General features: G+C 39.3%; 1 protein-coding gene across 1 annotated transcript; it reads right to left on the bottom strand.

The window, feature by feature from the left end:
- Positions 1 to 704: 704 nt before the first annotated feature.
- On the bottom strand, positions 705 to 8,237 carry LOC133527370 (uncharacterized). Its single transcript, XM_061864327.1, has 2 exons — positions 2,355 to 8,237; positions 705 to 1,422 (listed from the first exon to the last, which is right to left on the bottom strand). The coding sequence occupies exons 1-2, from the start codon at positions 6,710 to 6,712 to the stop codon at positions 1,419 to 1,421; spliced, it is 4,362 nt and encodes a 1,453-aa protein (XP_061720311.1). The 5' UTR covers positions 6,713 to 8,237; the 3' UTR covers positions 705 to 1,418.
- Between the last annotated feature and the right edge of the window lie 16,114 nt (positions 8,238 to 24,351).

The following is a 24,351-nucleotide window of genomic DNA, read 5'->3' as shown; positions in this document are numbered from 1 at the left end:
CACTATCCGGTAAACTCCAGGTAACTTTTGAGATTCAACTACAAACATTCTCACGTTATATTATAATATAGTATAGTACTAGATATAAGATTGTATGTTGAGTATTTTCTCTGATACAAATATTTCATCAGTGTCACAGTTCTCTGACCAGTTTTGAACCTTGTTGCGATTAGATAAGGCCCAGGGACTGGTCAGGTAAGTGTGTTGCTGTTAGTACCTTACACAGTAGATTAAGGAAGAATGTTGAGTGCTACCGTTCGCCAACAAACTGTCAAGCAGTTTGGCGAAAAAATATGTAAAAAGAATTATTCTGTGTATTTAAAAAAAAAAAAAAAAAAAAAAAAACTTAAAATCATTTCAAGTCCTTATCTATAACTGGACAAACAAAGCTACGAATGCACAAAAAAACTCAAATCGCCATCTCACTCGCACGCGGGAATGAAGGCGTTTTGAGAAAGAGATGTCATTATAGATAGGATAGTTGGGCAGGTTTAATTCTATCCGACAGTAACATTCACGGGATGTGTTCCGGTTAAATACCGGACTGGGGCGTAGGGTTGTCGAGATCGAGAATAGTGAATTGGTTGAATAGTATATTATGATACAAGTACGAAAAGTAGGAAAAAAACGGATTACCTTTTCGCACTTGTAATGAACAACGTTGTACAGTATATATGCCCTTTAAATTTTCGATATGGTTACGTTGTAGCCTTTTCGAGGTTGTTGGTTGATTTGCTACAATTGGGTAATTTGAAAATGAACAAAAAAAAATTGAACTGCGCGACGTACACTTTAAATACGATGCTCAAACCGAAAAGGATATAAACTGCAGCCACTAACCTGAGAGCTGATGATGGAAGCTGGAATTTTGGAGTCCACGCGGTCAAGGCGAACTGCAGCGTCTTCCTTCACGTTTTTTACACAGGTTTTGAAAGTTTTGTATGCCGGCCGGCGGGAATAAGCACTATGGAACACTGAGTATCTCAAATTTGGACATTCCATTAGAATATACGTTTAGAGATATGCAATTTTGATGCGAACACGTTGAGATTTCAAAATGGAGTCATCGAGAAGACTGAACTTCCGTGTGATTTGTCTCGCTCGCGCACTGGATGCGGGTTGATCTTGCATCTCTTTCTAAGCGGCCGCAGACGCAGACGAACTGTCTGCGCTATCCAATCGGAAAGCATCGTGAATGTACTGATGGCGCGAAAGTTTGAAATTACTTATATTTAAAACGTGAACATTCCGCCCACCAAAATACAATATTTTGTATTTTAATACACCTTAATTTTAAGCTAAAAATGTGTATGAACAAACTTAAACATAAATTTTATGAACTACTTTAATTGTTATAACTATAACCTACCTATTATTACGTTACTAATTAGTCAACTTGGTTAGGAAGTGGACATAATTTAGCTAATGGTCGCTTAAGAAGGTTTCCATTAGCAGTTCGGATTGTTGCTAAGCGTACAACTCCGTCCGGCCCAGGATGCAGTTCTACTACGCGGGCGAGAGGCCAGTGTAACGGCATTGTATTCTCAGTTTTGATGATTACAACCGAGTTAACATCTAAAGGTTGGCAATGAGAAGTCCATTTTGCACGTTTAGTCAGCGATTGTAAATATTCAGATTTCCAACGCTTCCAAAAGTCTTGTTGAAATCGTTGAATTAATTGCCATCGACCCAGACGATTGAGTTTTATGAAAGTGTGATCTTCGTCGGGTACTGCAGTAAGCGGTTCAAGCGTTAGAAAGTGACCTGGGGTCAATGCGTTTGGGTCGTTTGGGTCAGAGCTCACGGGGCATAGCGGCCGAGAATTAAGCGCAGATTCAATCTGAACGAATAACGTGGTTAGCTCTTCGAAAGTAAGAGTTTGATCTCCGACAATACGATACAAGAGAGATTTTGCCGCTTTTATTTGAATTTCCCAAACTCCTCCGAAGTGAGGACTTGATGGTGGATTAAATCGAAACTCCATATTTTCTGCGCTGGCAGCTGATCTCATATAACTATTGAGCACATTATTTGCGCCTATGAAATTGGTTCCACAATCCGAATGAATAACACTCACTCGGCCTCTGCGGCCCACGAATCTTCGAAGCGCTGCAATGAAAGCTTCAGATGATAAGTCGGATACGGCTTCGAGATGTACAGCCTTTGTCGTGAAGCACACAAACAGACACAAGTATGCTTTCCCTATTTTAGCACCTCTATATGAACCTAAACGTATGCGAAATGGCCCCCCAAAGTCGACGCCAACTATTGAAAAGGGCTTGGCTTGATTTACGCGAGTTGCCGGTAGATCACTCATGAAAGGTTCAAGGGGAACCGGATTTAGGCGATAACACCTGATACATTTCGATATACAGTGCCGAATCGCGCGTATGGGAGACAAGATCCAAAACTGCTGTGTTAAAAGATAATGCAGCGTGTTCGTGCCTGGATGACAGTTTTCACGGTGGAAAGCCTCAATAATACGATAAGTTAAAGTGTCTTTACGTGGAAGTAAAGCAGGGTGTTTATGATCGAACTCAAGCCCAGATCTTGATAAACGTCCGCCCACCCTGAGGATACCATGTTTATCTATGAACGGATTTAATTTGCGCATAGATTTTGAAAGAGGCTTTTTAGTTTGTATACGAATAATTTCATTATGAAAATGTTGCGATTGTACGTGTTTAACGATAGGCCTCAGGGCGTTGTGAATTTCATTGAGATTAAGGTAACTGGTCTGACAACGCGCTTGCTTGTTACGTAGGTTTCTTATAAACCGCTGACAATAAGCTATAATCCTCTGCACCTTTCTTATCGAAGAGTATTTTTCTAGTAAATCGTCAAGAAAGTGCGTATCGTGTTGGACGATGAATGCGTGTGTGCGTTCTTCCGCTATAATGTCGGAATTGTCGCGATCGGAAATATCACACGTAGACGCGTCAAGTGAAGGCCATGTTTCAGATGGCTGCCTAAGCCACTCCGGTCCCGCCCACCATAGGGAACTGTGCAACAAATCCACTGGAAACAAGCCGCGAGAAGCTATATCAGCGGGATTGTCTGCCGATGGTACGTGGTTCCAACTCGCGTCGGGAATCGACTCCTGAATATGACTGACTCTATTGGCAACAAATGTCTTCCAACGGTGTGATGGCGCCTTTATCCATGAAAGTGCAACGGTAGAGTCTGACCAAGCAAAAATTTTGAAGTTGGGTAGTACTGACGAATAAATTTCTTTTACGTATTTAAGAAGATCTGCGAGTAATACCGCTGCGCATAGTTCTAGACGTGCGAGAGAAACGCGTTTGATTGGACAGACACGACTTTTGGCCAAGAGTAAGTAGGTATGTACCCTATTATAGACATCGGTGGCACTTAGATAGACCACAGCTCCGTATCCAGCCTCTGAGCTATCTGAAAAACCGTGTATCTGAAAATTTGTCATATTCTCGATGGATAAACAACGAGGTATCTCTACGAGTTGCAGTGATGATAATTGATCAGAAAACCGTTTCCATTGTTCAACAATTTCATCAGGAGGGGTTTGGTCCCAGCCTACACATGCAATCCACAATCGCTGAATAAAGCACTTAGCAAGGAGAGTTAAAGGACATAAGAATCCCATAGGGTCGAATATACGAGCTAATTCACTAAGAATAGTGCGTTTAGTACAGATACGGTTTAACGAATTCACTTCGAAAGTGAATACGTCTTTGACAGGGTTCCACTTTAAACCTAGTACCTTAAGATTGTGACTTTGATCATAGTCCAAAGAGACAAAATCTGTCAAACAATGTTCAGCTGGTAATTCGGCTAATAATTCAGGATGATTGCTGGCCCATTTTCGAAGTTCGAATTGGCCTCTCTTCAATAAGGTTATAACTTGACTTATAGTTTCTTTTGCTTCCTCGAAAGAAGGAGAACCGCTGACAATGTCGTCGACGTATAAATTATGTTGTAAGACTGACTTAGCTAACGGAAACTCATCTCCTTCGTCATGGGCCAACTGTTTTATTGTACGACAAGCAAGGAAGGGCGCTGAGCTTACACCGTATGTGACAGTATTCAAACGGTATTCTTGTATGGGTTCGGACTGGTGAAAGCGCCAAAATATTCGTTGGTAATCACGATCATGTTCATCTATTAGTAGCTGACGATACATTTGCCGCATATCAGCGGTGAAGACAATTGGATTGATACGAAATCGGCATAATATGTCAAGAATGTTCGTTTGCAGTTTCGGACCTATTAGTAACATTTCGTTAAGAGAAATACCGCGCGCGTCCTTTGCAGACGCGTCAAAAACGACCCGCAGCTTTGTTGTGACGCTGTCGGGGCGTAAAATACAATGATGTGGTACATAATACCTACCCTGGGACAATTCGTTAATGGGAACTAGGCTCATGTGACCGCTTTTCAAATAATCTGCCATAAACTCGGAATATTGTGCATGAAGTTCACGGTTATTTGAAAGTTTTCGCTCTAGCGAGTGGAATCGTCTAAGCGCCGATTCCCTCGAGCCGGGAAAGTAGAGATCCTTGGCATTTTCTTTAAAAGGCAAGGTGACGATATATCTCCCGGTGGGATCACGAGATAACGTTTCAGTGTACTGTTGCTCACATTGTAGTTCTTCGCATGTAGGCTTTGGAATAGCTTGAGGTACGGAGTCAAGCTCCCAAAACCGTTCTACTTGTGAATGGAGCTGCTTTCCTTCTGTGACAAGAAATGAATTCATTTCAGCTGCTCCGGTAATCTTAGTACGACCCATCAAAATCCATCCAAATATTGTATTAAGAGCAGGTGGCTGAAATTCTCCTCCATCAATACTTCCTGGGGTTAGAAGTAAGGGGAAGACCTCTGCGCCCAACAGAACATCGACGTCTCCAGGCAAGTCACATTTAGGGTCGGCTAGTTTCAAATTTTGCACATGAGTCCAGTGAGTCCTGTTAAGTTTGGCGTTAGGCATCGGACCGCATATAGTATCCAAAGTGAGAGCTTCAATACTGAATACTGTTTCGTTATTCACGCCTATTTCCAACTGAATTGCACCAGATACGGGAGCCCGCATCAGACTTAAACCGTTAATAGTTCGCGGTGTTGATGATCGATTGAAGCCCAAACGAGCAGCCGCACGCTCAGTGATAAAATTGGGCTGACTACCCGGGTCGATTAGGGCACGGCATGGTTGAAATCTCCCAGCAGAATCGCGAACGTTAATCTGGGCAGTAGCTAGCAATACAAACGAAGTGGTGCGTGAATTTGTAACCAGGCTCGCTTGTGTACACGTATTTGAAGATTCTACTACGCTGCAAACATTTTCCGCTTCGTTAGGTTCTGAAGTTTCAAGATGAAGTAACGTATGATGGCGTTTATGACACTTTTGACATTTGAAAATGGATTTACAATCTTTGAGGCCATGGGAAGGTTTCAAACAATTAAAACACCAACGCTGTTGTTTAGCATGATCGAATCGTTCTTGTGGTGGTTTAGATGAAAACGTCTTACAATGGAGTATTGAGTGATCCTCTCCACAAAACGAACACTTGGTTATAGGGATAGGCAACGCCGTTTGCTGTACCGATGACGTGGAATGAAGCGTTGTTTCACCCTCGTTTTGAACGTCCGCCGATAATAAAGTCGTTGTTGCTTGTTTTTTTACATAGTTGAATTTATCGGAACGCTTATCAAAAGGTTTACCAGAATAACTGAAATAACGAGATTTTTCGGCTAACCGAGCCTTTTCAACATCACGAGTTTTATCATTTGACGAAAAATGCGTATCACGAACAAGCGCTTCGCATTGTGAATATAAAAAGGTTTTCAGCGAATCATACGTGGGCAACTCGGCAGTTGTTGGCTGTTTCTCAAACAAACATCTAGTTTTCGAATCCAGTTTAGAAAGAAGAAGGTACGTTAAAACAAAGTCCCATTTATCAGTAGGCAAGTCGAGACGCGTTAGCATAGTTAAATTTTCTTGAAAAGTATCAAGGGTTTTCCGAAACTCATGAGGTGAATTCGATTTGAAGGTAACATCTAACATTTCTTTCCAACAAGTAAACGCTAAATCTCGCTTCCCGCGGTAACGCGCTATTAAAGTTTCGTAAGCAGTGCGGTAATACTCGGCCGCCACCGGGAAAGTGCGGATAAGTGCCAACGCGTCGCCCGACAAACAAGATACTAGATAATGCATTCGTTCCGTATCTGATAACGCCTTGTTTTCATGAATAAGCGAATTAAACATATCATAAAATTCGGACCACAGTTTGACATTTCCGCTAAAATTCGGAAGATTGATCTTCGGGAGCCGGGCTTGTGTGACGTTACTCGTTGAAGGATACGACGGTTGACTCGGTTCATCGGAAGGTACCACGAGTTGCCGATGTAATGAAAGAATTTCAAAATAACATTCGTCAAATTGACTTCTAATTTCATCCTCCCTAACCTCCAAGTCGCTATCGATAACGCTCAAAATGTCGGCATGAGCCTCTTCAAATTTACTTGCATGCTTTTTAACTTCTGAGTAATGTACAAGGAACGAGTCCATGTAAGTTACGTCATTTTTCGCCTGACGCGCAATCTCTAGTGTTTTCTTTACGCGGTTAAACGCAAGTGTGCGAATACGACGCAATGCCGGCAGATCGTTGACTGTTAAACCGTCCATTTCTATCGACTTCGATTTAGTTCCTTTAATTGATTTCTTTTTATACAATGCCATAGTTCCGACTGTACCTGGTAACACCTATGGGTACGTAATAAGTATTTATAGTCGAGTGTTGAATACGGGATATACGTTATACGTGAAATACTTGCAACACGCCTTAGAGTACACAATACCTAAAGTAAACAAATACGCAACAATAAGTATATTTCATATATATGCACGAATGTGGTTTCAAACAACTAAGCGCCGCGCGACCGCTCGAAATGCAAAGTTATAAACAATGTTAGAGACAGCTGTTATAAGTACATATACGAGTAGACCTATGCCGGAACTGAAACCGCCCCAAGATGATTGACACAATTATAGTTGGATGATTCCTATGTAAATAATTTCACTTACAGCGCAATAGGTATGTAACTAAAAATAAAATGTAAGTACTTAAAGAATTCTCTTGAGTACCTATACTGTATTACGTACGATATTTATATGAATAACCCAGACGATATAAAATAAGTGAATAAAGGGTTATACGTATTGAGATGCACAAATAACTCAAAGAAGTCAAACAAGTAAGTATTATCTCAACGGAAAAATTAATATTACGAATGTAATATAAGTATGCAAAGCGATTATGCGACTAAATGCGGAAGGCGGTAATGCAATATGAACCTCTCGGAAATGTAATAAAAGTACACGGGCTTCTAAAGTCGGTCGGTTTATACCAGAATGTTTTTGCAGTAATTATCGCATTATTTCGCTAACAATTGCCAATATTATTATATAGTGTGATTAGTAATAAGTTGTTCATACACATATACGTCTGTTTCAACCCCTGATTTAAATAATTACAACAAAAACTCAGTAATTGCGTTGCTAGTAATAACAAAGGCGGGTAGGTATTTTACGCTTATGGAATGTTGCAATTTCGTTCAAAATATCGTAAATAGGTGGGGAATGGTATAAAATTGGTTGATTTTGTTGAAGTTACTTTACTAATGATGGGATCTAAAGGTCCCTGGTTTCGGCACCAAATAATATGTAGCCTTTTCGAGGTTGTTGGTTGATTTGCTACAATTGGGTAATTTGAAAATGAACAAAAAAAAATTGAACTGCGCGACGTACACTTTAAATACGATGCTCAAACCGAAAAGGATATAAACTGCAGCCACTAACCTGAGAGCTGATGATGGAAGCTGGAATTTTGGAGTCCACGCGGTCAAGGCGAACTGCAGCGTCTTCCTTCACGTTTTTTACACAGGTTTTGAAAGTTTTGTATGCCGGCCGGCGGGAATAAGCACTATGGAACACTGAGTATCTCAAATTTGGACATTCCATTAGAATATACGTTTAGAGATATGCAATTTTGATGCGAACACGTTGAGATTTCAAAATGGAGTCATCGAGAAGACTGAACTTCCGTGTGATTTGTCTCGCTCGCGCACTGGATGCGGGTTGATCTTGCATCTCTTTCTAAGCGGCCGCAGACGCAGACGAACTGTCTGCGCTATCCAATCGGAAAGCATCGTGAATGTACTGATGGCGCGAAAGTTTGAAATTACTTATATTTAAAACGTGAACATACGTAATGTGCTAATTATCGCACTAACGCGGTAAAGTAGCACCATATGTATTGTAATAGTACATTTCGATGCTAGTGCGGAAAGTATATCGTTACTTCACGAGTACCGAGATATCTTGCCACGAGCCATAGGCGAGTATCAATCATTTCCGCACGTGTATCGAACGACGTTTTTTAATACAGTTGCGACAAAATAAGAAAAACAACAATTTTTTTATCGAATGTTGCCTTTGGAAACTTAAAACATGCTTGCAGTAAGAAAGAACGCCTCTTCCTTGACAGGCGGCTATTCCGTTCCATTCAGACAACTTATTAAGAACGGTTTTTCGCAATTAGTCTTTAATATCTCGTACCATTCAGAAAGCTTCTTTGCCTAAGCATGTTATTCTATGGAAAAGCATTTTAAATAACTCATTATTGTATATAATATTATTTTGTTTTCAAATATTTGACAAACTTTAAGGTAATGTTCCTTTACAATTGGTCATGCCATAGAAACTCGTCGCGGTTCTTTTTGCGAAGATATTCCGAATAAGTACGGTAACACACGATCCGCCGCGTCAAGTTTAAATTTAGTTTCACGCAAAAAACTTCACGGACCCAATGATTTGCTCAAGTAAATACCGTAGCTGTTCAAGCTCAAATTAATGAAAAGTAATGAGATACTATTTGAAATATATATGTATGCTTTATTGCGCCGAAAACACAAAAAAATTTAACGAACGTCCAATTTGATATTCATAGAAATTATTAGTATGGATAAGCGGTGGTGGTCGAGTGGATATGACGTCCGACTCGACGTCAGCGTGAATAATCTGGAGGTCGCGGGTTCAAATCCTGGCTCGTACCAATGAGTTTTTCGGAACTTATGTACGAAATATCATTTGATATTTACCATCAGCTTTTCGGTGAAGGAAAACATCGTGAGGAAACCTACATACGTCTGCGTATGTAGGAAATTCAAAGGTGTATGTGAAGTCCCCAATCCGCTAGCGTGGGGACTATAGTCTAAGCCCTCTCGCGCATGAGGGGAGGCCTGTGCCCAGCAATGGGACGTATATTGGCTGAATTATTATTATTAATAGTATGGCTCAAGTTATCTTATGGGACTATGCTAATAGTTTTTTCTTAGTAATTAAACTGGACGACTTGGACAGGTTCTACAGGAAAATGTTGGAGAATAGGAATAATCGAGAAAAGAAGGGGAGGCCTGTGCCAAGCAGTTAGATCCTTTAATAGGCTAATAAAAAAAAAGTTAACGTCAATTTAACATCAAAGTTGCTTGCATTATGTTGATTTCTAATATATCAGTTTTTTTTTTCAGGGATACAAAGAAGTTGTTTAATCTGTCGTTATAAGTAGAATTTTGAGTGGTGTGAGGATTTAAGGACTAAACAATCTTTGCTACCGGGTGAAGTCAGTTTCCAAACCAATGCGAGGAAAATACGAGCCGTAAAACATTACACATCAAATCAAAATAAATGGTATTAAATATGTATTATTCAAAATCATCACTTAGTTCATCCTAGAGAGAGGCAACTACCCAAAATATCTATAAAATTATTTTTCATTAGGTGCAACTTTGCTATCTATTTTAGGAGAATAAAGAGACTTTTTCTGAGCCGGTTTTTCTAGTTATTCATTTTATGAATAACTAGTTAACTACACTTTTTTAATTAGGATTTTTTGGGTTATTTCTACTCAGAATCACGAACTCTTTCGATCCTAATATGAGAAAAAATAATCCAATTTTTTTATTTCCTTTCCGTTACCATTTTTCATAGATTGTAAGAGCCAGTAACGGAATTGAATAATTGGAAAATGTATGGAAATTTTTTTAAACTTTTTTTTCTCTTATCAGACTCGAGAGTATTATTGCTTATCTGAATAATACCTATATACGTATATAGGCTGAATTATTATTATTATTATAGGTACCTATGGTTTTATTCAGATTCACTATAACACTCTCAGTGCTTGAGAGTAGGCCTCTGCCCAGCAGTGGAACGTCCCACTGCTGGGCACAGGCCTCCTCTCATGCACGTGAGGGCTTGGGCTATAGTCAATAGTCATCTTAGATTGGGGACTTCACATACACCTTTGAATTTCTTCGCAGATGTATGCAGGTTTCCTGACGATATTTTCCTTTGCCAAAAAGCTAGTGGTAAATATCAAATGATATTTCGTACATAAGTTCCGAAAAACCCATTGGTACGATTTAAACCCGCGACCTCCGGATTGAAAGTCGGACGTCATATCCACTCGGCCACCACCGCTCTCTAGGTACCTATAAAATGGACAAATAAAAATAACAATTAAAATAAAATGGAACAAGTACAAAAGTGGCAACCCTATTCAACTAGCAAGACGTCCGAAGCGGCGAGAAAATTGAACCGTTGTTTTCGAAATGTATTAGTGCATTTATTCGCACGAGACCCGATCCGATAATATTTTAACCCCCTCTAGTGCAGTAAAGACTTTGTGCACCAGCGTGAAATGTATGGGAGGCAGGCAATAACAATAAAACTACAGGAATAGACAAAAATCTTGTAACTAGGAATAACAAGGAATCTCTGAAAGTACATTGTCGGTCCGATTCGAAGAATGATTAAGACACGTTTAAGATTGACGACCGGTTTGGCCTAGTGGGTAGTGATCCTGCCTACGAAGTTGATGGTCCCGGGTTCAAATCCTGGTAAGGGCATTTATTCGTGTGATGAGCATGGATATTTGTTCCTGAGTCATGGCTGTTTTCTATGTATTTATAAGTATTTATAAATATTTATATATTATATATATCGTTGTCTAAATACCCTCAACACAAGCCTTATTGAGTTTACTGTGGGACTTAGTCAATTTGTGTAATAATGTCCTATAATATTTATTTATTTCAAAGAGATCTTGGAAAGACCTTTAAAAGACCGATAGCTAAACGACATATCAAAATTGACGATTATTTCGATTCCGCTGTGATCCCAATAAGATCTATCTACGATATTTCTAACGTCAAAGTGACATTGGTTGCCCGAATCGAGCTGCTTCCGTCAATTATACAACATACAAACGATATCAGTTCCAGAACTTATCGTTATCGTATCTCATTTTTCGAATCGGGTCGTGTGATAATGGTAAATATAATTTGGGGCGTTAGGAAGGTTCCACGCTGCATTGAAAAATAATGCGGTTTTTCAAGCGCTTTTCTGTCTTAACGGGTTTAAGGATGGGTTTAAGTTTAGATTTCGTTTTTTTGCTATGGTCACGGTGGTATGGTCTTTTTAACATCATAATTTTAAAAATTTATATATCTACATGTAAATATTCATGTGTGCCTACTGTAGTCTAATTCTAAGGCTTGTAATGTTTGTAGCATTGCATGTAAACATTTTTCAATGAGGTGTTAAATTTAAAAAAAAGTCTTCTATGTCTATTGTCTATGTCATGTTAACCTTATATTGTGTATTTTTGCAGTTGCCAAATAACTTATCTATCTATTTAAAGGGGCCCATTTCCAGTTCGCCGGACGATATCGTTCTGTCAGTTATTCGCGATAGCCTTTGCGAATAACTGACAAGCCGATATCGTCCAGCGAACTGGTAAGGGGCCCCTTAAAGGATGACTTACCCAGCTCACACGCTAGAACGATCCGGGTCTGGGCCGAGGCGTCCGACAGTTCAGTTTTCTATAGAAAGCCTGCATGCAGAAAATGAAGTGTTAGAAGCCTCGGACCTTTACTATTTTAGGGCTCCTCTACACGATGGCCCAGCGAAGGCCAGTCTAAGGGACACAGCTATGCGGTGGAATGATACAGCCATATCATTTACTCCCTCTAACGCATAAATGCGTCCCTTGGACTGGCCTGCGCTGGGCCATCGTCTAGAGGAGCCATCAGCGTGAGATATTCATTATCACCATCTCAGCCGAAAAACGTCCACTGCTGGACAAAGGCCTGCCCCAAGGATCTCCACAACGAACGGTCATACGCTGCCCTCAACCAACGGTTTCCCGCGACACATTGCTGCACATTGCATTGCTCGTAGAACCGATGGCCGATGGGGCAGAAAGGTTCCCAAGTGGCGACCAGGTACCTGAAGACGCAGCGTGGGAAGGCCTCAGACCCAGATGCCACCAGACCGCCCTAGATAGACGTCGGTCTGGAGTCATAATTAATAAAACAGAACTAATTTTCAGATATATATTTTTTGACTATGTCGAAACACATAACAAAAATATATGCTGAATTTCCCTTAACATCACTAAATATACTCTGGAAAAAACATTTTTTCAGTAGATAAACCCTCCTTGGCGCCAAATTTTTTTTATTTGACCCCCTTTTCTACTGACAGAATTAGTTTGCTAAATCATACTTCATATCATCATTCTCTCTATGTTTTCGAGGTCGGCAAGTATGTGAGGAGAAACCCGCATGAGTTCCCTGTGGCAAAGGTAAATTCCGCAAGGAAAAAGCCGGCGCTGGCTGTCCCTGCACATAGGCTTATAAAAACTGGTAAGTCTCTTGGTGTAATGAGTGCTAAGATTTATAATAAAATACCCGAGCCAATCAGAACCGTTGACCCAGATTCTACTTTTGTTTCTAAACTTAAGAATGATTGCATAATGAAGGCCTACTATTCGGTAAATGAGTTCCTGGATGAATGAATTCCGTCCAAATCCCCGTTACCATATCAAACATGTTCTTTTATAGTTTATTCTGATAAATGTCTTTATTCTAATGTAATTGTGATTAAGTATTTATATTGTGCCTCATTGTAAGTAGTTAATTTGAATTATATTTTATTATTTTCCTAATACATTAGAATTTTAAAATCGTTATCATTAATATTTACCTGAATTGGAATAATTAATTGACATTGTATTTTAATTTATAATAATTTTGTAATTAATTATGCCTAAAGTGTACTTAATGTGACACTGTATGATTAATACCAAATAAAATCTATCTATCTATCTATACAATATAACCATGTTCAAATTAGTGCAAAATACGTAGGAATATAAATGTAATTTATTTTTCACAGTCTCAATTTAAATTTAAAGCCTCCACCACCATGAGTAACGTTGATAAAAAGTACAAACCCTCATATAAATTCCCGTAAAAAGTTAATAAGTATTTCCAAGCATATCATTGTCAAGCAATAAAAGCTGACATGGCAGATGAAAACCCAAGGGAGGAAAGGCACGATTTGAAAGAGTCTTTAGTAGGTAATTTGGCTTTATGACCTCATTTCCCGTAATCTGGGAGAAATTTGACACAAACTTTTTTTGTCACTATTAAACATTCAAGACAACACAAATACTATTTTCATCTCTCCTATTCGGAATGTTCACCTTTGATAGGCTGATAGACGGGTGGAAAATTGCATTTTCCAGCCTAGGGTGGAAGGTATTTTCTTTTAATTTGTTTATATCAGTCATGTACAATGCATTATGTCTAGGACTTATAACTTTGGTACACATACAAAAAGTCTTTCGCCTTTATAGCTACGCGAGATATTTCAAAGTTTGTACGGAACCCTCCGTGCGGAGTAAAACGAACTCGCACGCTATATTGATTAATTTACAAAAATTTATTTTTATTTCATACATTTAAATATTAAATTCAAGTAAGGTGAGTTCGACTAAGATCGGACATCGGATAAGATCGTATGATTCAAATACTTCAGTCCGCACTTTTTGCTCTGACAGACCATACACGTGCTTTGTGCCGTTAAGTGAAAAAGTACAAAAACTGTGATTTTATTTTGCTTCCGGATATACCCTTCGCTAGTTTTTTTGGATTAACTGGTAAGTTTGAGCATTACTTGTTTCTTTTACAACTTGTATGTTATTTTTATTAAATTTGTGATAAATCTGTATACTTATTTGGAACTTTGATACGATGCCTGTAGGCCAAGATCCGGTCTTACTCGAAATGATAAAAGATCGGATGCAAATCATCCGATCTTAAATTCTCAGAGATACTCAAACTTTATACGTGTCAGCACGATGCTTGATTAAAATTCTCTAACAGACGTATATAGTGGTGTTTTAAACAGGTTTTTTTTTTAAAACTTCTGTATTTTTCCATATGAATTTAATTGGGACTTTAAACAGGAAGGTTAAGGTTGCACCTCTAAGTGTTAGTTTCTGACATTTTATATATTTGTCACTGTCATCAGTCATCAGAGGCATTGTGTATGACATATTTAATTTTTCTGAATAAAACAGGAAAAAACAGAAAGAAACGAAATTTGGTAAAGTTCCCGAAAAAAAAATATTTTCTCCGGAATTTTCATCCCTATTCCTGAGTCCTGGCAATTTTCTATGTATTTAAGTATTTGTATATTATATATATCGTTGTCTGAGCACCCACAACACAAGCCTTGACCTTACCGTGGGACTTAGTCAATTTGTGTAAGAATATCCCTATAATATCTATTATTAATATACAAGCCAATATTACATGCGATGCAGTGCAGCCCTTCACAAGGTGTTAGTGTCCAAGCTTCTAAGCAGACGCACCAAGATCCGAATCTATAAGACCGTGATTCGCCCAATCCTAACCTACGGGTGCGAAGCATGGACACTAACACTCAAGGAAGAAAACATGCTGCTAGTTGCCGAGAGGAAAATCCTCCGTAAAATATTGGGCCCCAAACGAAGACCGGATGGAAGTTGGACAGTCCTTAAGAACCGTGAGATTGAAGACCTAGTGGCTGAACCTAACATCATGGGAGAAAGTAAAGCGCACAGACTCCGTTGGTTGGGCCACCTTGAGAGAATGGACGAAGATCGGAACGTAAAAAGAGCGTACCTGGGTCGCCTAGCAGGAGGACGTCCTATCGAACGCCCCAGGTATCGCTGGAGCGACATGGTGGAGGCGGATCTGCGCGAGCTTCGAGTCGACAATTGGCGAGAGGTCGCACAGGACCGAGAAAAGTGGCGCTGTCTTGTGTCGGAGGCCAAGTCTCATTTTGGGTCGCTGAGCCAACGGAGTAAGTAAGCCAATATTACGAACGTCCATTGTCATTAGAATGATATTTGAATCATGTTATTCTGTTATCGTGCGCCCCGCGCCAATAAACTCAAAAAGCGCCAAATGCGAGATAACTAAATGACATGATTAAAATGTCATTCTGATATCATACGTTCGGATCGGCATAAAAATCCAAGACGTCAATGCCCTAGAATAAACTATAGGTACCTTTTAATTTAAATCAACCAGTCATGTTCCAACATGTTGGAGTTGATAACCCCTGACTTGACTAATGGTCTAAATGATATGCTATTTTAGGAACATGACGAATTATGGTCACTATGTTTATATTAGCCATTTTGCTCATTTAAAATGGTATTTCACAACTATTCGGTTTATATAACTTGAAATAATCTTATACCTTTAAACGAGCAATTCTTGTATATATATATGTATATATATTTCTGTGATATCGGAAACGGCTCTAACGATTTCGCTGAAATTTGGTATATAGGGGTTTTTTGGGGGTATACAATCGATCTAGATTAGTCTTATGTTTGGGAAAACGCGTGTTTTCGAGTTTTTATGCGATTTCGACGCAGAATATGGTCGCTAATTTCGTGCTGCCGGCCACTGTCCGTCTGGTCCAGCGGGTTAAGACGCGGACGGCTAGAAAACGAGTGTTACGGGTTCGAATCTCGCCCGGTGACTAACTTTTGTTTTTTTTTTATATGTTCAAGTTTATATATTTTTTTAAAAAATTTTATTGTTTTAGACAAGTTTAATTTAGTAAAAAAATGTATTTTAGGTTATCACCTATACATCACCATATTACAATAAATAGTTATCCCCGAGCAAAGCTCGGTCGCCCAGGTACTATTAATATTATATGAACAATCCTAAAAAAAATTATAGAGAGTGATTAGTACCTTAGGAATGTGGAATGGCAAAAGTGATCTTTTGATACACTTTGTAGAAAAAGGACACACATATTGCACAACAGTAGGTCTGTACAGTTTGAGTCACATATTTGGAAGTTCGTTTTTACGAGTAGACTATATGCATTAAAAAGCGTATATTTTTTTATATATCCTTCCTTTAGAGCCTGCCCAAATGAAATATGCGGAGACTTCACTGACAAAACGTGGCAATGCAAGTCTTTACTGAATCCCAAGCACTGTATTTATTTAAAAATGAGCGTACAGTCAACTACAAGGAAAACTAAAACCAACATGACTCCTATCCTCATGAGTCAAGCAGCTGTTTAAAAACTCCCTAAAACCACAAAATAACCCAGATTGTATACGTGCGTTATCATTGCTCGAAACATCACATCCATGTCCTTCATGTAAAGTTCATTGCACGATACCACGGCATTGGTTGGGTGGTGACACAAGTTAAACGACGTAGCGGTGAGGATTCGGCGTCTGATTTGTTAACCCTAATAGAAAGCGAAACATCGAGAGCGTTTAGTAACTCAAATATGGTGCGAAATGTATAGTCCTCCTCATCGTTTTCGATGACCGCGACCCTAAATAAACATTATGAGCGTTGTCTACCATCAGCTCTAATGTGGCTGGCCAGGCCGAACTCGCTCCGTAGCGAACGAAACGCAACTATCACTGTGGCATTTATATGAAAGAGTGATAGAGAGAGCGGACTACGCTAAGCTACGGAGCGTTAACGATTGGCATGTTGACTGAGAAGCCAGGTCGATCGGAAGGTGCCTAAAGCGCATCCATATTTCCATTTCCCTAATCCGCATATGGCCAGCATAGGGACTATAACCCAAGTCCTCTTGCGCATGAGAGGAAGCTCGTATAGTAGGAAGTATATGGGCATTTTTTTTTTACTTTATGTGAAAACTCGAGGGTTACATTTTTATGCAACATGAATTGAATTGCCTGTTCTATTTTAAGAAGTAATTAGAATCGCCCACTTACACAACTCAGCACTAATACCGTGAAACTTGTACCGTACTACAGTGAGATAACCTACGACACGGTGATACGACGTGTAACGATACACCGATATAACGATCGCGAGTTGAGGTGCTCGTAGACTAGGCGACGACTAACGCACGATAACGAATGTTTGTTTTTGTACAGTAGAGCAGAGGGTCGCTAAAGTTGTGTCCATATGTTAAACTAGGAAGGAAATTGTGGTAGATGTTAATAAGATATTAATCGAAACATTAACTAAACATGCGCTTCTGCAGTAAGTGTTTGGATAATCATTCAGTATTCGCTATATTTTACATAGATTAGAAGCAACTGAAGAAATTAACTAAATTCCTTATAGAGTTTGGGTCATCAAAAACCATCCGATCCTCTCTCAGATTTAATAACTTGTAGCGTACAGGGAGATAACCCAAACGATACAGTGTTATACGATCGCGCATCAAGGTGCTCGTAGACTCAGCGACGACTAACGCACGATAACGAATGTTTGGTTTTATACATATAGATAATATAGGTAGTGCAATGGCGAACACCAGTGTGTATCTATAATAAAGGATTAACAATATAGTACCCGGCCGCGGCTACAATCTGATCATTTTAATAGTTTTATTATAATTTTGTCATGTGCATAAAAATTTAAACGACGTTTAATATTTAAGTGTCCAAATTCTGATCTAACTCGAAGATCTTACAGTCAAATTGAAATTCTCTTATACATATTTATAAGTTGGCTAAAATATCAGTGCTTCATTGGTCTTCTGTGACTTGTACCGTACAGTGAGATAACCCAAACGATACAGTGATATCATGATCGCACGTCAAGGTGCTGGTAGACTCGGCGACGACTATCGCACGATAACAAATGTTTGTTTTTATACAAACCGGAGAACCGAGTTCAAGGAAAGAGGATGGTAATGAGAAATGAAGCAATCGGTCGAAGAATGCTTCAAGTTGACTGGAGGAAAACGTTGCATATAACACTATACTATACTAAGAGGATTATTATTATTATATCGTATGGCTTTTCCTGAATGAAGATTTACGAAAAAAAAAAAGAAATATACATATAATTATAGTTTTAAATCTAAATTGAGCAGCCAATCCCTTACATCTGCTGTGAGGGCAATCAGGTCTTGCATGCCTCCGGCAAACCGCCTCTTAGGACATTTCTCTACGATGTGAGCGATTGGGTTGGTAATTGGTCAGAATCTACCTCCTCGCGGTCCACCCCGGGCAACGGCTTCACTCTGAAGACGGCTAATAGATTCCGACTGTTCCTGGCAGGCTGGATCTGCTCCCTCTGAGCCTCCCAGCTATTCCTGTGTTCAAAGCTCTCGATTTAAAAATACAATGCGCTCAATAGTTGGCCCCTTAGCGGGCCAATCGACAAAAAGTTTAGGACCTTTTGTCCTTATACTGCAAATTAACATTGAAGGTATGTCACAATCTAAATGCGACTACCTTGCACGACTTACTCATGATGACGTGATAACCGTCCAGGAACATCACATAGATAATATAACAAAATTTGACAACCGCGGGAACATCCCGGGTTTTAACTTAGTAGCCTATACCCTTTCACCTACTTATGGTTCAGCTGTTTACGTAAGATCCACTATCACAAGTGCACAAATAATACTAAGAGGATGGTAATGAGAAATGAAGTAATCGGTCGGAGAATGCTTCAAGTTGACTGGAGGACTATACGTAAAGGGGTTTTAAAGTCGCGCTAATCACCGAAAATCGTTTTAGATGGTACGGTCACGAGTACAGACGTGGTGATAATCATGTTGTCAAAAGAGACGACCTAAAACAGAGGAACTTGGCGCAGAGTGAGATCTGACCCTAAAGAAAGGGAACAGGGAAAGAAGAAGGCGTAAACGGGTTTAGAAAAAAGGTTACCGTTATTACGAAAAATCTAAAAGGTACCATTTAAAATTTAAAAAAGACAAATTTTAGGTTACTTTCGAAATTAGGTTGCCAGAGCTCAACGAGGGGGGGCGGGTTTAGGGTCGGCAACGCGTATGTAAATAAATGTAGGCGTACATAGGCTACGGACAGCGCTTACCATTAGGCGGGCCGTATGCTTGATTGCCACCGACGTAGTATAAAAAAAAAGAAATCACGACGGCCGTTGATAAATTAAGAACAAAATCTTCATATTTTCCATGAAAAGTTTATTGTCTAATAGCTTTCTTAAAAATGTGTTACCAAAGTAGAAACAAAATCTTGGACAATGTTCTATTGTATATAATCAATTACCTCTCTTTGTTTCTAGATAGATCTAAACCTAACTAGTTTGGAATTTTTAAAAGAGTAAACCTGCAGCACCAGAGGGGTTAGGGGGATTTTCAAGAAAACTCATAATTCTTAAATAGGTCTAACCTAAAGTGTCTGTCTAGTCATTCAGTGTCATCATTTTGATGATCAACTGCTTGATCTCTGAGTCAGTCGTGTGGTCAGATCACGCTACTTTGAGTCATGTGTACTCTGCATTGGCACGGTCAGAATGTCTCAATACTTGCATAAACAAATATTAAAATGTATACATATCACAGACTACTGTACTGTGTAGACTTCGCTGGTTCGGCCATTTACTGAGGATGGGTGAGGATCGAGGTGTTAAGAAAGGTTATTTGGGACAACCGACTGGTCGCCGTCCAGTGGGTCGGCCCAGATACCGCTGGAGCGACAGTGTACAGGCGGATCTGTGCCAACTCAAAGCCGATAACTGGCAGGAAGTGGCACAGGATCGGGACAGGTGGCGTTCTCTCGTTTTGGAGGCCAAGACCCTCTTTGGATCACTGCGCCACAATAGTTAGTTTAGTTAGTTATACATATCATAATTTATAACTATATTGTAAGCCAAATTGTCGAATTTTCATTAGACTATACGCGTTTTTTTCAAAAGCCATATTTTTAGGGTTCCGTACCCAAAGTTCGTGTCCGTCCGTCCGTCCATTCGTCCGTCCGTCCGTCCGTCCGTCCGTCTGTCACCAGGCTGTATTTCATGAACCGTGATAGCTAGACAGTTGAAATTTTCACAGATGATGTATTTCTGTTGCCGCTATAACAAAAAATACAACAAATAAAAACAGAATAAAATAAATATTTAAGGGGGGCTCCCATACAACAAACATAATTTTTTTGGCTTTTTTATAAATAATGGTACGGAACCCTTTGTGCGCGAGTCCGACTCGCACTTGCACGGTTTTTTCTAAACATTTTAAAAATCATTATGTAGAAGCCATTAGGTTATAATGTTACTTGGGTTAGTATCTGAAATTTCGAAGTGTTAAAAAATGAAACACAAATGATATATTAATGTAGAACAAACTTAATTACTTAAATCAATTTAGTTCGCCAGTAAGCTCAATAAAACTTTTCGATACAACGATGATGCCATGATAATGTTTTTTCCTAATAGAAAGATAGATAAAACTTTTTAATACGCCCATGGCTTCATAAAACAAAATACCCACAAAACCCAGCCAAACAAGTATTCTTCAGCATTCCCCATCGCATTCAAAACTTAACAAAAATCTTAAACCCTCAAAAATAAGCACTACAAAAGGCTTCTGTCCACGGCGGAGCAAAAAGTGGGAAAAAACAACCTGTACATAATTCAAAATGCCTAAAATGCTCCGAATTCTGTCGAGTTTCGGCCTGTATTCGATGCTCGACGGTCATGTTTCCACACAGCTTTTGTCTCACTCTTTCATGTTATTTTGCAATGAGCCAAACCTACTGATATTGATGAATTCTTACATTTTATACCTGAAAAGTTTACATGTGGATGGTTAAGGAATATGACGTTGATTTTTAAACTCTTCTCGCTGCTAAGGTAAAAGGTGACATCAGAACATCTTATGTCACAACTACATCTCCATTACCTATTTACTGTAATTACTGTAGCGACAATTAAAATGGTGTCAAAAATAACGTTTTTGTTTGAAGAAATCTTATCTTTAGCAAATGTTTGACGTATCTTAAAGTTCGAATCAGGCCGATTGAAAATTTCCATAATAAAACTAGTGACGAATCGAATTGATGTTCTAATCACAGCCGTAATACACTACGAACTTCTGTCATAACTAAATATAAAACATGTCACTGTACACCTAAAAAACTGGAAATATATCGGTCTAAAATTAAATCCTGTCGAATGTGGCCCATCGTCGGATAAATTTAGGAGCGACGGCAACATTGTCATTTTTGTTTCGATCAAAAATTGTTTCAAAAGATTTTATTGAATTTTTGTTGAAGTTTGAAGAATATTGTAAATGTAAGTAGCTTACTCGATTTTTATTTTATTACGAAAAGGAGAAGATTTTTTTTTTTTTTTTTATTAAAAAATTTGACCACAATCTCACCTGATGGAAAGTGCCGATGCAGTCTAGGATGGAACATGCTTACCTAAAAGATATCTATTCACTCTCGATTTAAAAAGGTCCAAGTTATAGTGGACTGGGAATAGATTTGCATGAAGTGAATTCCACTCCTTAGCCGTTCGTATGATAAAGCTGGATGCGTAGCGTTTAGTGCAAATTAGTGGTAAAGTAACGACGTAAGGGTGAAACACAAGTCCGCGTCTAGTCCCACGGTGGCAGAACGGAGATGGGGGGATAAGATTATGATACATTTTACAGGTTAGCTTGTTGTTTACTGACACTGACATATGAGTTGATTGGTAGTAGTTACTTACTTACTGCTGTGGCGCAGCGACCCGAAGTGGATCTTGGCCTCCGACACCAAAGACCGCCAGGCTTTTCTGTGCAAACCGTTTCTGTCTAGTCGACGGTGCCCAGTTCGCTGAGGTCTTTTTGCACTTCGTCTCTCCAGCGTGATTGGTATAAGTTTATTATTATAAACCTACCTACAGGGGTCCATTTCCCGAACGGTATTAGACTAATAATATTAGTCCAGGAATTGTCAAAAAGGTAGTATGGAAATCCTTGTAAGGAAATGGCGAAGGATCGGACGGACGTTCCGTAGACCGGACAACCACCTATCCAAGCAGGGTCTCCGCTGGCAATCGACTGGCAGTAGACGGTCGGGGCAGCCTCGTACCATATGGAGGCGATCAGTTGAGAAGGCTGGCTCAACTTGACTCGGCTGAAAAGAGCTTGGAGTAGCTGCTCAGGATCGCGACAAACGGAAAATTCTTTTGCGAGCCCTATGTCCCTAATGAGGGATAATAGGATAACATTATCATCATGGGTTATATTAGACATAATATTAAACTAATATATTTAGAGATATGGGCCCCTGGTATGTTTGCTTTTTGTGTTCCACCGTAGCGTCAAAAGTATTGAGCCGATTTTGTTGAATGTGGTGTCAATGGATTTATTTTAAGCATAGGTACTGCATTTTTAATCATAATTAAAGTTTTTCAAACGATATGCTTGTAACTTCTTATTTTCTTGGGGTCTTGTTCCGAAAGATTCAATCACAGATATGCAACCATAGATAGGGAAAGGGATATTAAAAAATTGGGCTATGTGTAGGAAATTACAAAAATTGAGCTCAACAGCGAACTCTACATCCAAAAGAGAGGTATGGGCATTGTGAATGTCATCTCGCTTAGTGTGGTAGGGCACAGCACAGCGGATGTCATTCCAGATCTAGAGCAGAGCCCAGCTGGGGAAGTACCGCCACCTTACAGAAGACCGCAGCCAAATAACACTAGACTCTACTCATAGTGTTATGTTCCTGCCGATGAGTAATTTTGCCACAGCTCAACGAGGGTGAAAAGTGTTAGGATCTAACGCCGATCGTCGCTGTTACCACCTGTTTCTAATCAGCTGTTTGCCAACTGCGCCACTATAGGATATACGTAAGTCGGTAAAATTAGGCTACTTATTCTCGAGAAAGAATTTAAACAAAATAGGGCTGTGTCGGAGAAATCTTACACATTTTCTCGCCTAGCCCTTCGCACCCGCCAACCTTCCGATAAGGAACTTCATTCCAAAACTTCGTTGCAATAATACCAAAAACAATACTGTGATAAAATGGATGTTTCAAAGCTCTCCGACTGTATACACCAAACATACACACAACAGCTACCGACAGTACTGGCTACCAAACATAAGGAACAGCTGTTACCGATGTACCGGTTTAAACTAGTGCTGTGCCACTGACTTGTTTTAACCGGTTTTCGTAGCGAATGCTGGTGTGCTCCTATTGCGACCGTAATATTAATAGGCGTTTTTTATTTTGTTACATTACGCGGTCTTCTCTTGATAAAACTAAGGCCCGACGTGAGTTTATCAAAGGCACTTTAACTATTGAGTCGTGCTTAACCCCCGAATTCCCCGCAGCAGACATCGGTTGGACAGATTTGTTTTGTCTCGAAGAGATCGCTATTTATGAATATCAAGAAAAGGGACGAGGTTCATAGGCGATGGGTAAAATTCTTTAAAAACTGGTAAAACAAAGGTAAGAATTTTGTTAAAACTTCTTGTAGCTAATAGTGTTAATTTTTTGACGTTTGAAAAATTTATTAAATACAAATTTGACTCCACGACAGCTTAAATATTTAACATGTTGACTGCAATCTTTTTTTTCGTTTCGCTGCCATGAATTTCGCAGCTAATAGATGCCAAAAATAATGGGAAATTGAAAAGTTTGTAATGCACTATATTGCAAGTTATCCAAAGCATTTACCATGTCGAAAAAGTTTCTCTATATCAGGAAATTATAACAGCTGAGCTGAAATTTGAAGTATGAACTACATACTACATAGGTAATATTCGTCCAAGTAAGGAGAGACATAACCACTGTGTATTCCAACTAAGCGGTGTTGGATAGGAAACCACAGGGGGCTGGTGTAAAGCCAAGGACGCAGATTCGGATCATCGCTCCTTCTTGATTGGTTTTTTTTTTATTGTAACTAAGCCGCGCGGATTTATTTTCTTGTTTTTCTATTGTGACTAATCGGTGCAAAGTGGAACACACCATCCCCACACGATAGTGTGAAAGAACTCATGTTTACGCATAAAGATGTTTACACAGTTGTAATTTTTACGATGACTACTGCTTACAGCTACGCTAATCTAATTTCACCTCTATTATCTAAGGTTTAGGGTTTTGTTTAGCTGCATTCGATTGGGTTGTAGTGGCGTGGTAGTCTAGTTTAATTGAGTATTCACGTGAATTTGATGGTTTAAAAATAAGAGTT

The sequence above is a fragment of the Cydia pomonella genome, chromosome 18, assembly GCF_033807575.1.
Source record: "Cydia pomonella isolate Wapato2018A chromosome 18, ilCydPomo1, whole genome shotgun sequence".
Classification (NCBI taxonomy): Eukaryota; Metazoa; Arthropoda; class Insecta; order Lepidoptera; family Tortricidae; genus Cydia; species Cydia pomonella.
The sequence above is the reverse complement of the archived record's forward strand: the minus strand, read 5'-3'. Positions and strand labels throughout refer to the sequence as shown.

What these genes read in the sequence shown, in the direction of transcription:
- LOC133527370 (XM_061864327.1), bottom strand. Translation starts at nt 6,712, where the DNA reads ATGGCATTGTATAAAAAGAAATCAATTAAAGGAACTAAATCGAAGTCG.